The following is a 13697-nucleotide window of genomic DNA, read 5'->3' on the forward strand; positions in this document are numbered from 1 at the left end:
CAAAAGACCTGAACAGACACCTCACCAAAGAAGATATACAGATGGCAAATGAGCATATGAAAAGGTGCTCCGCATCATGTATCATTACAGAATTGCAGATTTAAAACAATGAAAAACTACTACATACCTGTAAGAACGGCCAAAATCCGGACCACTGATAACACCAAATGCTGGTGAGGATGTGGAGCAACAGGAACTCTCAGTCATTGCTGGTGGGAGTGCAAAAATGGTACAGCCACTTCAGAAAACAGTTTGGAGGTTTCTTGCAAAACTAAACATAGTCTTACCATACAATCCAGCAATCATGCTCCTTGCTGTTTACCCAAAGGAACTGAAAACTTATGTCCACAGAAAACCTGAACACTGATGTTTATAGCAGTTTTATTCAGAATTAACCAAAACTTGGAAGCAACCAAGACGTCCTTCAGTAGGCGAATGGATAAATCAACTGTGGTACACCAGACAGTGGAATATGATTCAATGCTAAAAAGAAAAGCTTATCAAGCTATAAGAAGACATGGAGGAAACTTAAAAGCATATGACTAAATGAAAGAGACCAATCTGAAAAGGCTATACCCTGTATGATTCTAACTATATGATGTTCTGGAAAAGGCAAAACTATGGAGACAGTAAAAAGATTAGTGGTTGCTAGGGATGGAGGGGAGGAATGAATAGGCAGAGCACAGAGGATTTTTAGAGCAGTGAAACCATTCTGCATGATACTGAAATGGTGGATACATGTCATTATACACTTGTCAAAACCCAAAGAACGTACAACACTGAGAGGGAACCCAAATACAAACTATGGATTTGGGGTGATGGTGATATGTCAGTACAGGTTCATCTGTTATAACAAATGAACCACTCCGGTTCAGGAAGTTGATAGTGGGGAAGGATGGGGGCAGGGAGCGGGGGCGGGGGATAAAGGGAAACTCTGTCCTTTCCACTCAGTTTTGCTGTGAACCTAAAATTGCTCTAAAAAATAGTCTATTTTTTTAAATATACTGAACTACACATACAGGTATAAGAGTGAGTTCAATAGTTTATTTTAGATGGTGGCGATAAACTCTGTACAGGGTACTATGGAAACCAGAGATCACAGTGATCATTTATATAAGCCAGAAGGAAAACAGTGATGGTCAGGAAGGACCTCATCATAGGGGAGATGATGCCCGAGTTGAGTGTTAAGAGGTGAGGACGCTCTGGTCTGAAAGCCTGGAGAAATGTGTTCCAGGAGAGTGTACAGTGTGAAAGAGGACCTTTTCTGATGCAACTGCTTTCAAAAACCCAGCTCGATCTCTCTCAAGCAGTAAAAGTCAGAACCTACTGGATCCTATGAGTGAACAATCCTGGGCTCAGGCTGCTCCAGGGCTCAAAGGGCAGCCCTATGACAAAATCTGCAACTCTCCCTTTCTCCACTTGCTGTCTCAACATTGGTGAACCCTCCTGCTTCCTGTAAGTTGGATGTAGAAACCCCGGCACCCTCTTACTCTCAGTCCATTGTAAGTGTGGACAAAGCACACAGGCTGAAAGTGAGAGAAGAGATGGTTCCTTCAGACTACTGTTTAGCAGATGCTTACTGAGATGACACCAGGGGCAAAAACCCCAGATGAGTCCTATTCAAGGAGACATGAAATAGCATCATGTGTTCAGAAAACCAAATGTGGTCCAAATGGATAGAGCATCATGTGCAAAACAGAAGGTATGGAGAGGTGGGCAGAGGCCAGACCAGGGAGGGCCTTAGATGCCATTTGAAGAAATCAGGATTTTATCTTTTAGGCAATAAGGAGTCATTGAAAGGGCTAAGCAAGGGTGTGAAATAACCAAATTTTCCTTTTTTTAAAAAAATAATTAATTAATTTATTATTATTATTTTTGGGCTGTGTTGGGTCTTCGTTTCTGTGCGAGGGCTTTCTCTAGTTGCAGCAAGTGGGGGCCACTCTTCATCGCGGTGCGCGGGCCTCTCACTATCACGGCCTCTCTTGTTGCGGAGCACAGGCTCCAGACGCGCAGGCTCAGTAGTTGTGGCTCATGGGCCTAGTTGCTCCACGGCATGTGGGATCCTCCCAGACCAGGGCTCAAACCTGTGTCCCCTGCACTGGCAAGCAGACTCTCAACCACTGCGCCACCAGGGAAGCCCCAAATTTTCATTTCTGATAAATCACTCTGACAGTGCCTCCACTGTCAGAGTGTGTGACTTAGCCAAGTAACTTGACCTCTCTGAACTGCTTTATTCCTACATTAGTAGAATGTGAACAATAGTTGTACACGCCATAAGATTACGGTGAGGATTAAACGTGCTAATATTTGTAAAATGCTTAGGACAGCGCTTGGCACACAGAGTTAAGTATTTCCTGCTACTGTTATTGTTGTTGCTGTTGTCGTTGCTGTTATCAGAAGAGTGAGAGACCTGAGGGAAGGAGGTGAGAAGCAAATTCATCTGAACCCACATGGTCTTCATCAACACCACTTTACTATTTCAGAAAACTCTTGCCCTGGAAGGTAAAGGTTGCAAATAACTTCACTTTTCACTCCAGGAACATCCTCTAAGGCCCAAGAATTTTGCAATAAATAAAAAGCATCAAATGTCAGTTTATACCCCAGGACTGTTTGAACCCTTTGCCTCAAAATCCTCACCTTTGCTGTTTCCTCCAATCCTACACTATTTTATACTGTCATTATCCAAGATCCCACACTATCAGACCCAACTTAAGCAGAATTCAAAACCTCAGAAATAGCCCGACTTGGCCCTCCTCCCTCTGAGATGTTACGAGGAGCCTGGAGATGGAGCTCTCCATCACTGCCGTCAGCAGTAGACTTGGCTCTGTCTTACAACCAGATTGTTTTGGTGACATTTTCAGGAAGCCAGCCTTCAAGAACAGGTGGCTTGGCAAGTGGCAATGCTCCAGGTGAGAGAGGAGGGACTAAACAGGGCTTGATGACAAGAGAGGAGGGTGTGAGTAGAAGCACCGTTAAGAAGAGAGACCTTAGGGACTGGCTGTGGGGAGAGAGGACACTCCAGAATGAACACTAGAGTAACCGGGTAGAACACGGAAGGGTTTTCCAAAGTAGAACCTGCAAAGGTAGGTGGGTGTGATTTGGTACATGAGCTGACATATCATAACTGGAACCAGCTTTGTCTGTCTTATTCTGATTTCTATCCATCCACAAGCCCTGCCTACAAAGAGCCCCTCAGAAGTGGGAAGGCCTGGACGCAAACAGTCTGGGTGAGGCTTTTCAGGTTCCGTAAGTGGATACCTTCTCCAAGCCTTGCTTGATTATAATTCTCTCCTTCGTGAGGAACTCCGCCTGTATGTGGCTGGGCCCACTTGTGGGCCCCCTGTTCTTTCTCGTGCTTGCCTACAGGTCAATTTCTGAATTGCTAGTGCCCAGGAAGCATAAAATCCACTGTCAAAAGCATTGATGTAGATTTTCCTGAAGATGTGGGGGGAAAGACAAAGGAAGGGAGACCATCTCCTCCTGGTGTTGGCACTCGGGTCCAGCGTCCCAGGACCCTCCTCCTTAGGGCTGGGCAGATCAGGATGGTGGGTCACCTGACATCAAGGAGAAGGTTAAGACCCCCTTTGCAATCTCCCCTTGCCCTCAAATTCTCCTCCGTAGACTGCAGGCCCACCCACCGCCCTGCCCCAAACAGTCCTTTCTGGTCTTTTCAGCTGGTATCTCCTCCCCTCACATTCCTTAGCAAAATCCATCAATTTGCATCATTCCCTCAGCAACACAAAAAGCAAGCAAATAGGGCTCAGCCAAAGAAAAATTACCTCACATTTCCAGGGCCGCCCTTCTTTGTATGTGTGAAAGTATATTTATTACATTAGTTAGAGAAACAATGCTCGACTACAGGAAAGTAGTACTCAAAGGGAGACTTGTCCCTGGAAATTGGAGGTTGGCACTTGTCATATATTTTATGCCCAAACATTTCCCTGTCAAACCTCCCATGCTTTCAAGTATTTTAAGACTGATGGCACTTGTTGAAACTATTCCCATTTGTGGCTTCCAGACTCCTCTCTCCTGCATTTCCTTCTACCTTTAAGGCTGTTATGGCTCAGGATTTCTGGCCCATCTCTCCTTTTCAGTGGCCCTCATCAAATTGATGTTCACCACACTTCCCGGTTTTTATCTCCTCTCCCTCCACACACTCTTTTGGGGAAGATTTCAGCAAGACGCAAGGGTTCGTTCTTTTTGTTTCCACCCTTTTTATTTCTCAATACATTTGCTTATTTAAAAAACAGTGCTACACTCAGAGCAGAGCAGGGTCTGGGGAAGGAGACGGAATGGTTGAAATGGTAGAAAGGAGGTGAACAGATCAGAAGAAAACTTGTCTTTTATTTAAGAGGTGCCATTTGTTACAGATTCACGTACTTCTTTGCCCTCTTTGTAAACTGGGCCAATAGTAGCCTCTGCTCCTAAGGTTGTTGTGAAGTGACAGGTGATAAGTGCAAAGTGCTTAGAACATGCAGAAAGGAAATGCTCAACAAATATTAGCTGTTGTCATTATTCCCTCAATGAGCTTTAAGGAACATATTTGAAGGGGCATTTTTCTTTGGAAAAGAGAGGTAGGGAAAGCTTCCCAGAGAGAAAACATGTCTCCTTTGAATTAAGTTAAACGAAGGAACTCTGATTGGGCCAGGAACAGTTTACTAGTAAGTCTGACCAAGAAAGTAAATTATAAATATCCTGTAAGTAATGTTTAAGCTAACGATTAGCTCTGTAGAAGTAAATCCTTTCAAAAAAAAATTTTATTTATTTATTTTTTTATTTTTTTAAAGAAACCATTAGTTTCACAACTTCCCTGGTGGCGCAGTGGTTAAGACTCTGCAGTCCAATGCAGGGGGGTGCCTGGGTTCAACCTCTGGTCAGGGAACTAGATCCCACGTGCGTGCCGCAACTGAGAGGTCACATGCCTCAACTAAGACCCGGCACAACCAAATAAATAAATAGATAAATATTTTTTAAAAAGAAAGCATTGGTTTCTGTTTCTTAGCTAATCTTAAAGGTAGTGAAGCCTTCACGTGGAATGCAGAAAACTCTGGAGTTAAACAAGATCCGCCTCCTGCACCAAGATTGCTCATCCAAGTGACTCCACACTACCCATCTGAATATTTTCCTGTCCTCTTGCTGAAGAAGAACATCTGCTTTGTATTGGCATGCAGCTGAAAGAACCAGACCATCCTCACCTAGTTAGCAATTAACACTTATCTGGGATCAGAAAATGAAGTTCCATCTGTAGATTCTAAGAAGCTAGAAGCCAAATAGCTGCCAATCTGAGCACCCTAGGATCTTGAAGCCAGGTTGACAGTGCCCTTTAGGATTGGTTCAGTGATTCTTCTGGCTAGTGCTGCAGAAAGTTCTCTCCACCCATGGTATACACCTAGAGTATCTTAGAGGGTTACCCAGAGTATAAGGCCTCGGGACACACTGCAAAGCACCAAAGCTTAAATCTAAAAACATTTCTGTGGGTAAAAGAGGAGTGCTCCAGGAAAGCAGGGCTCCTTCCCCCTACAACCCACCAAGTGAAGACTAGGGGTAAGGAGTCTCAGTAATACTCCCTAAGGCAAACCATATGTGGAAAATGCTCCAAATAAATATTTGGCAAGCATCAATTTTATAGAGCTGGAAGGAACAGTTCTCAAAATATCAAGATGTGATATTTCAGGGAAATTCTGAATGCTCCTTTCTGTTCAGTATCATTTTCTTTTTAACATAATTGAGAGCACATTATATATTCTGTTCCAGTCTGTTTACTTCATTTAACCTACAGTGATTTTCCATGGCATTAGGCATACTATAGGAATATTCTATAATACCCCATCATATATTTTTTAAAGTACATAATTATTCCTCTATTACTGGAGATTTATGTATTTTTACATTTCACCACAAATAAGAAGCTGACAAACACTGGGTTTAAATGTGGATCCAAATCTCTGGTTATTACCCTAGGATATTTTCCAAGAAGTGAATTATTGATCAAAGAATTTGAGTGTTTTTAAAGACTCTACATGATAGGTTTTAACACTCCTCCCTGCAGTATGAGCATGCATTCCTCAACAGTCAAGTTTAAAAAAAAAAACAAAAAAAACCCAAAACCCCCCCAAAAAACACCCTAATTTGGTGTGTAAAAATTGTTTTAATTTGGATTCTTTTTATTGAATTTCAATTTTTCATATTAGCCATTTGTATTCTCCTTATTTCACTTTCTGTGAATTATTACATCTTTTGTTCATTTTACTCTTGGCATCTTAATGCTTTTAAAAAATATATTAGTATACGGGGGTTGAGAGGTAATAGGGAGTAACCACTAAAGAGTACAGAGTTTCTTTTGGGAGTGATGGAAATCTTCTAAAACTGACTGTGATGTTATACTAAAAACCACTGAATTGTACATTTTAAATGGGTGAATTGTATGGTATATGAATTATATCTCAAAAAGCTGTTTTTAAAAAAATATTAGTATAAATAACTTCCATTTTTCCCTCTTTCAAAATCTGTTGGCAAATTTTCCAATTCTGATTGCCTTTTGCTTTGTCATATTCAGGAAATACACACTTTTAGTTAAATCTATTATCTGTTCCTTAATGAATCCTCCCATTGCTTTTATTTGGAAAATTCCATCACATGCAAAGATAGTCACTGACATGTTCTTTCAGTTTATTTTCATTCTTACTCCATTTGGATTTTGCTGCACATTACAAAGCGATAATTTAATGTTCTCCAAACAGGTACTTATTGGAACTTTTACCACCCCCCTTCCTCACTATGTTCTGATAGTTGCTTTGCAATGTTTTATATATACTAGCATCTATTTCTGGGCTATTACTGTTATCAGTCTGAGAGTTCAAATATAAACTTACAGTACTCTTAACATTTTTTACCTTTAAAGTATGGCTTCATATCTAATATTATATGACTTCATTAATCTCTTTCAAAGCATTCTTCGCTATTCTTGCACATTTTTTCTTTCGGATGAAATTTAGAATAATTTTATCAACCCTTTGAGATTATGACTGGGCTTATATTTGACTGATGGATTGATCTGGGAAGAAGGGAGATATTTAAAATATTTATCAGCTAGGAGCACAAGGTTTTGTTTTGTTTTGAATCTTCAGAAGTATTTTATTCATACAGGTCCCACACATACCTTAAGTTTGTCTACACACTTTACAGAGCTTATTGCCATGATGAAAGGTAACCTATCCCCATTATACCTTAAAATAATTATTTTGTTTGAATACGGAAAACTAATCTTTGGATGAGTGGCAGTATTTGCTAAAGTCTTACTAATTTCAAGACAAGATTCCTGGGCTTTCAACTTGGGACAATCCCATCATCTGCACTAATGAAAACAGTCTTTTCTTTCCCAATAGTTACAACTCAGTTCTAGTTCGGGTCTTATTACACTGAAAAACAGTAAATCAATATTCTGATGACAAGCCCTGAAAACTTTAAGCACATATTAAAAATTAAATCCTTGACAAGCAGGCTTATAAAGGATACATAAAGCTCTCAAGCTTTTGAGAAAGACCTGAGGTTAATCAATTTTGCCACTTCATAGAGTCTGTTTCATCGAAAATGCGGCTAAAGAACACCCAGAAGGGTTTACCAGACCAGCTGAGGAGACAGCTGGAGCAGACACTCAATGTTCCGGGGAGGAAGCTTCCCTTTTCCCTCAGGTGTGCCCTCCACATTCATACCACAACAAGTCATGGATCCTATTAGTATTTGTGGCCATTGCTCTTCTGCAGACATAAGCTGAAGCTAGTAATGCCCAGAAAGCAATACTAGCTACTAAATTGCATTCTTCTAAAGTCCCCGCTCTAGCTCTTTCTGCATAGCCTGGGTTACACTTTCTGCCATTGCCAAACCCTCTCTCTCAGACATTTCTGCCTAAAGAATTAACCTTTATGTTTTGAATCACTACTCACACAAAACACCTGTTAGTTACAAACTATCAAATCCAAATACTAAATTTAATATAGCGGTGCTGGTAGCTAACAAAATAAGAATAACTTGTGGAGACAAGGCATTGGTTTCTGAATAGCTGATTTTAATGGTGATATGAGTAGTTCCAAACGCATCCAGTCATGCCCGTATTCAAAAGAGTAAACCTTACGGTAACCACACTTGCCATGAAACTGTTGCATTTACTTATTTATGTTTACCATAATGAGAAATGATTTTTATTTTCCTAAGCCAACTGAAAAAGTCCAGGTCAACTGACTCTACAGATGAAATGAAGTAAAACATGGCTTCCTCCTCCCCCAAATGACTACAAAGGAAAATCCACTTCTGTTCTTTAAGTGAATTGTGCTTGACGAATGACACAAATACATGTTTAGAGACAATAGTGTTTCACATTTTCAAGGCTGAATGGCTGTTTACCATGGTCTGGGAAGAGCCTAGGTAACTGCCTATAAAGAAAGAACCATTTTTGTTAACTCTTGTCCTTAATAAGTAATATGTGAATCTTGATCAGTACTTCATTAACTAGAATGCTTCCATTAAAAAATTGCAGTTTATGTATATTTAAGGATTTATTTGGGAATACGATTTCTAATAATTCCCTATAAAAAAGACCTTAAATGACAGCAAAAAGAAATTAGTACTTAATAACTGACATACAGGAAGCAATTTAAATAATTTATCTTCCCCAAAGAACTTACAACATTTTTGCTCCTCCTGAATGTAGTAAGGGTTTCCTTTTGAAACCATCTTCTTGATTCTTCCAATTGCTTGTTCCACTACTATGAATTTTATTTGTTTTAAGTTAGGTTGGATAGTATAAAATTGAGTCCTAATGGCTATATAATCCCTGTAAAGCTATTAGCAATAGGGTAATATTCAGACACATTTCAGCAAGTGCCATTCTAGAGAGATGACGTACCACAGCTACATAAAAGATGGTGGGTGCACAGTTGTAGTGTGGGGCTTGTGGAAACGGATTCTAAAATCATATTTTTACATCTATGGTGGAGGAAAAAAAAACCCTCAAAGCTGCCAATTTAAATGTCAATCAGATTCAGTCATGCTACAGTAAGAGCACTGCGATGATGTTTGTAAATTTTTTTTTAACTTTCAATTTTCGATTTTGCTAAATTCAAAAATCCGTAAAACTGAGCAAATGAGCACGATGCTAACCACCAGTGACTCCAGGTGAAAGTCCTATGATGTTCACTGTACTATTACTTTTAACTTTCCCGTAAATTTGCAAATATTCAAAATAAAAAAATGACAAATGTCTATAGTATTCAAGATACAATGAATGAAGTGAAAGAAACACAAGACATAGACACAAAGTATGTCACTGAAAATCACTGGTTTTAGAGTAAAAAAAAAAAGGCGGCCCAACTTACAGGTAAAATCTTTCTTCTAAAAGAGAGCATGGGAGAGACATGTGACGTGCATTCAAAGAACAAATTGGTTTAGAAGCCAATGGAGACAGAACACCATGCATACAATGTCCTCACTGACATCACCTCTTGAATTTTCAAAGTGGGTATGTTTTTCTTGGTCTAACATTGGCTGCCCTGTTAAATCATGCAAACCATAGCAATCCACTGACTTGCACATTTACAAATGATTAAGTTTCCAAAACTGTGAAACTTTCATTCAAGAGGGTCAGTATAACAAACCTCTCCATAAAATAAAAATGTTTCCTAACTCTGAGGAATAAAATGTTTTATCAGTTGAATGCCTGAAAACTGTCTGATATTATATATTTCCCATATACTATTTAAGTTGCCTAAGTTTTAAAAATAAAGTACATGGATTTGATTCTTGTTTGAAGTCTCAGCTAAATGATAAAGCTTCTCATTTCCTATTAGATCGATGGCTGAATGGTATCAGCTTAGCAAAAGAGCAAGTTGGTTTTTTTTTTTAAATCTTCATTTGAGATTTGAGACAGCACAATAGCAACCGCAAATCTGTCTTTTAGTGAAAAACAGAGTAAAAACCATATGCTGAGAATAATATCAATACTGAGACAATCCGCCCCAAATCTAATGTTCCCTTTAGGATACCCAGGCCTTCAAGCATGGCAGGTGGTACAACAGCACACCTTTCCCCTCCTCATAGGTTCCGAGAGAGAAGGGAACTGAAAATGCAAGAGCTAACAAATAACCAATGGGCAGGTAACATGAAGAAGCAAGAAGACGGGAAGCCAGTTCCTTTCAAAAGGCGACAGAGGTGACAGTCGGATGCAAGAGCCTGGAGGATGGACACAAGCAGACCCAAAGAGCAACAGGCTTAATTTCTGGGGATAGTACCGATTGTTGCATCATAGGCCTCAGAGATTGTCTACATATGACTACTCCTCCCCTCTGCCATACTTACACTTCACCCTTTCCGTCTTAGTTCTCCACACCAATTACTGCCAATCGGATCACATAGGAGAACTGAGGCTGTAATATGGGACACTAGGAATATGAAGCACTATGAAAACAAGTTTATATACAGCTTGATAGCAGGGTCTAGGGAGACTGGAGGAGGAGAAGAGAGACATATTTGAAAAAATTGAGTATTACTCTGTAGACATTATAATAATCAAAGATACCTTAACTTTGTAGATAACCTAAGATGATTCATAGAATCAACTAAACTATAAAGTCTTTTTTTTTGGCAGCGGGGGGGGGAGGGGGCGCTATTAAAAACATATGTACATTGTTAAAAGCGTAAATGGGAAATATTCACATTCAGTCAAGCCCGTTTTTGCAAGTTCCCTGAGATGGCATATAGAGACACACAACACAATGCAATGTTACAGCAGAAAGTCAATCATTTACAAAGGTCATTTAGAATAAAGTCAAATTTCTCTTTCAACAAACGTGGTCTACAAAATAAATTACATCCTGACTGTTGGCTGTTGCTATAAATCTATTCAAATCAGGAAAAACCATCATATTTAAAGCTCTCCAAGCAATTTTGGCACAGGTCAAACCTTCAGGTTTTGTTCAGTCCCTCAGCTCTTTAAACAGGATAACTTGCATTCAACCTCTTCCCCAGCCGCCCTGGGCCACTCCCCCGCACAACGCCCTGCAACCTGCCCTACCCTCTCACTGACTCTAAGTCAAGCCTGAAGGCTACAACCTTTCTAACCGACCTGCTAAGCAGAAACCATAGACCTTCTCTGGCTTGAAGAGTTAGATTCTGTAGGCGGAAGAATCAAATGGGGTACATCTCATGCCTCCTAATTATTTCTAAAACTGCCTCCAAGGGTCAGTGTTTTAATGTCTCCAGGGCCTTATGCCTCAGATGCTCATCCAAACACTGGATGGCAAAGAGGTCGATGTCCATGTCGAACTTGTTGGCGAACAAGTGGTGCACGCGCAACATCCAGTTCAAGTCACCCGCTCCGAAAACACACACGGAGCGCACGTGGACGCCGCTGCACGGCGGGTAGGGGGCGCCCTTGGAAATGTCACCTTCAAAGTACTGCCACTTGACAAACCTGGCAATCGCGTGCATGTCGGACATGTCGTACTTATGGCTTAAGGACAGTGACCCTGGGACTTCGGGGATCCTCTGAATAGTGGCCCAGAGATACTCGTCCGGGCTGTATGTGTCTTTTGCCCACTCCATAAACTTTTGTATTTTTTCATTCTCGAGCACATACTCCACATACCTCCTACTGACCACAAAATAGGCACTGCCTGAAAACAGAGGTGTTTCAAGAGGAGGATGTATTTTGTCGGTCCCCATGTTTGTCAGCTTTCCATTCACGACTGCATAATGCTTTTTCCACCTTTCTTTTTTATTGGATGGCATTCTCTCCGTTTCTAGGTTGTTCTCGCCCATTAACGACTTGAGCTTCCTGACAATTTCCAGGTTGGTTTTAATAGGAAAATCCATACCGCAGAGATTTATCAAGTACTTCCAGTCTGCGTTCATTCGGTAGAGGTCCTGCATGCAGTTGAGGTCAGCCTGAACCCGGCTCCAAGATGCATACACAACACTCTCCAGCTGACTGGCCACGAAGACATTACTGAAACAGGATGCAATGCCAATCACTGCGGCCAAAAAGGATTCCTCTGATTTTGTATCCACGTGAATGCAATAGAAATTCTGAGGCATATAAATGGCCCTCAGGAGCCTGTCAAGCATTTCAATTTTGTGATGAACCACTACAGAATATGCTATTGGAAACTCTGCCTCTTCTTTACTAAGGGGTTCTACAATATATTTGCGCTTCTTGATGAAAGAAGCACAATCACTGGTCATGTTTATGTAGTCATAGTTTGTCCATCGAGGGTGCTTTCTAAATTTCACTGTTAGAATCTCAAGCTTTACCTTTTGGATTTCATCTACATCACCCTGTAGAACTTTGGTACAATTAATATTACGACTAGGATTCTCTTCAAGCAGCTCCAAATGTCCAACATTTACAAATTCAGGCTTTTGATGAATTCTTAAAACAGAGAAGGTGACCAGGGAAAAAACAAGAAGGAAGAAGTAGTATTTAGTGGGATAAGAAAAAAGTTTCCTCCTCCACAACTTCCTCAGCATTTCAACAACAATTGGGGACTTGGCTTTATTAAGGGCAGTCTTCCAGGCTTCAAGCAGTAATGATTTCCCCTCTGTCGTGGCCTGGAGATTTGTCAGTTTGCATTTATCAGAAGTGCAAAGGCATCTTGAAATGGAGGGCAGCACTAAAAGAAAAATAGAAAGGATACATACATATATATATATATATATTAAAAAATACAGTGTTTCATGACATCTTCTCAGGCTCAAAAACTGTCCTCTTTGCTATGAGGTCAGATGTTTAAGACAAAAACAAAGTGGGTCAATCAGAGGAAAGGAAGTAGTGTTATAGGATACCCATCATCTCTGGTATCAATGCCAGATTGTCTTTTTAAAAAAGCTGAGTACAAGGATATGCTAGAGTATCCTACAATCAACATTTTACCTCTCAGGTATATTGAAGTGCAAAACACAGTTGAAGACCTAGGCTATAGTTATTGAATTCTCCACAGTTGGTGAGTTTTTGATCCTGTGCCAGTGCTAATTAGCACCCCTTGCCTTGAAATCATTACTAATCTGGGTTCCTCCTGACACATCCATTAATGTCCATCAGTTGGTGTCAGCAGCCCCAAGTATTTGAAGAGATCAGATCCACTCTGCTCTTTACCAACTTAGGAGTGGGAGTACACTTAAGGAGACATTCAGAAATGGCTGTGGCTTCTAAGAATCTTTGAAGGAAAAGCAGGTCAACTGGATTTTCAAACTGGAACAGAAAGGCTCAGGTGAAACCAGGTCAGATTTGGAACTGTTTTGGGTTGACTTCACTTTGTTCAGTTCCACACCAGGCACCACAGGAAGAGAAGACATACATAATCCAACACAGAGAAACAGCCTAGCTGAAAAACAACACTTGTATGCAAATTGTAACTTATGAAAGACCCTTTGTCTATATTCAAATTCCAGGAACCTAACCCACTTTTATTATGTAAAATGTTTACAAATATACAGATATTGTTTTGTTTTCAAAAGTCAATTTTATTACTCGGCAATTGGTTCTAACAAAGAAAGTCAAATACTATCAATTGTCTCAAAACCAGATTTATAGAGATTTGAACAGTTTTTAACACCAGAATTAGCACTAGAACTTTTAAATATTTAATTAGGAAACAAATTGTGAATATTAATAATACAAATAAAAATAAATAACTGACCATCATTTG

The 13697-nt window shown here is 40.1% G+C and overlaps 1 protein-coding gene across 3 annotated transcripts in view; it reads right to left on the reverse strand.

Annotated features, from left to right (window-relative positions):
• Positions 1-8642: 8642 nt before the first annotated feature.
• Positions 8643-13697, reverse strand: part of GCNT1 (glucosaminyl (N-acetyl) transferase 1) — a 60555-nt gene continuing 55500 nt past the window's right edge. For all 3 annotated transcript variants that reach the window (XM_068551793.1, XM_068551794.1, XM_068551795.1), the window contains one exon: positions 8643-12662. In XM_068551793.1, the coding sequence (XP_068407894.1) occupies positions 11233-12662 (1430 nt within the window). In that variant the 3' untranslated portion in view covers positions 8643-11232. The remainder of the gene's footprint in view (positions 12663-13697) is intronic.

Source organism: Eschrichtius robustus, chromosome 10 (genome assembly GCF_028021215.1).
Source record: "Eschrichtius robustus isolate mEscRob2 chromosome 10, mEscRob2.pri, whole genome shotgun sequence".
In the NCBI taxonomy this organism is placed as follows: Eukaryota; Metazoa; Chordata; class Mammalia; order Artiodactyla; family Eschrichtiidae; genus Eschrichtius; species Eschrichtius robustus.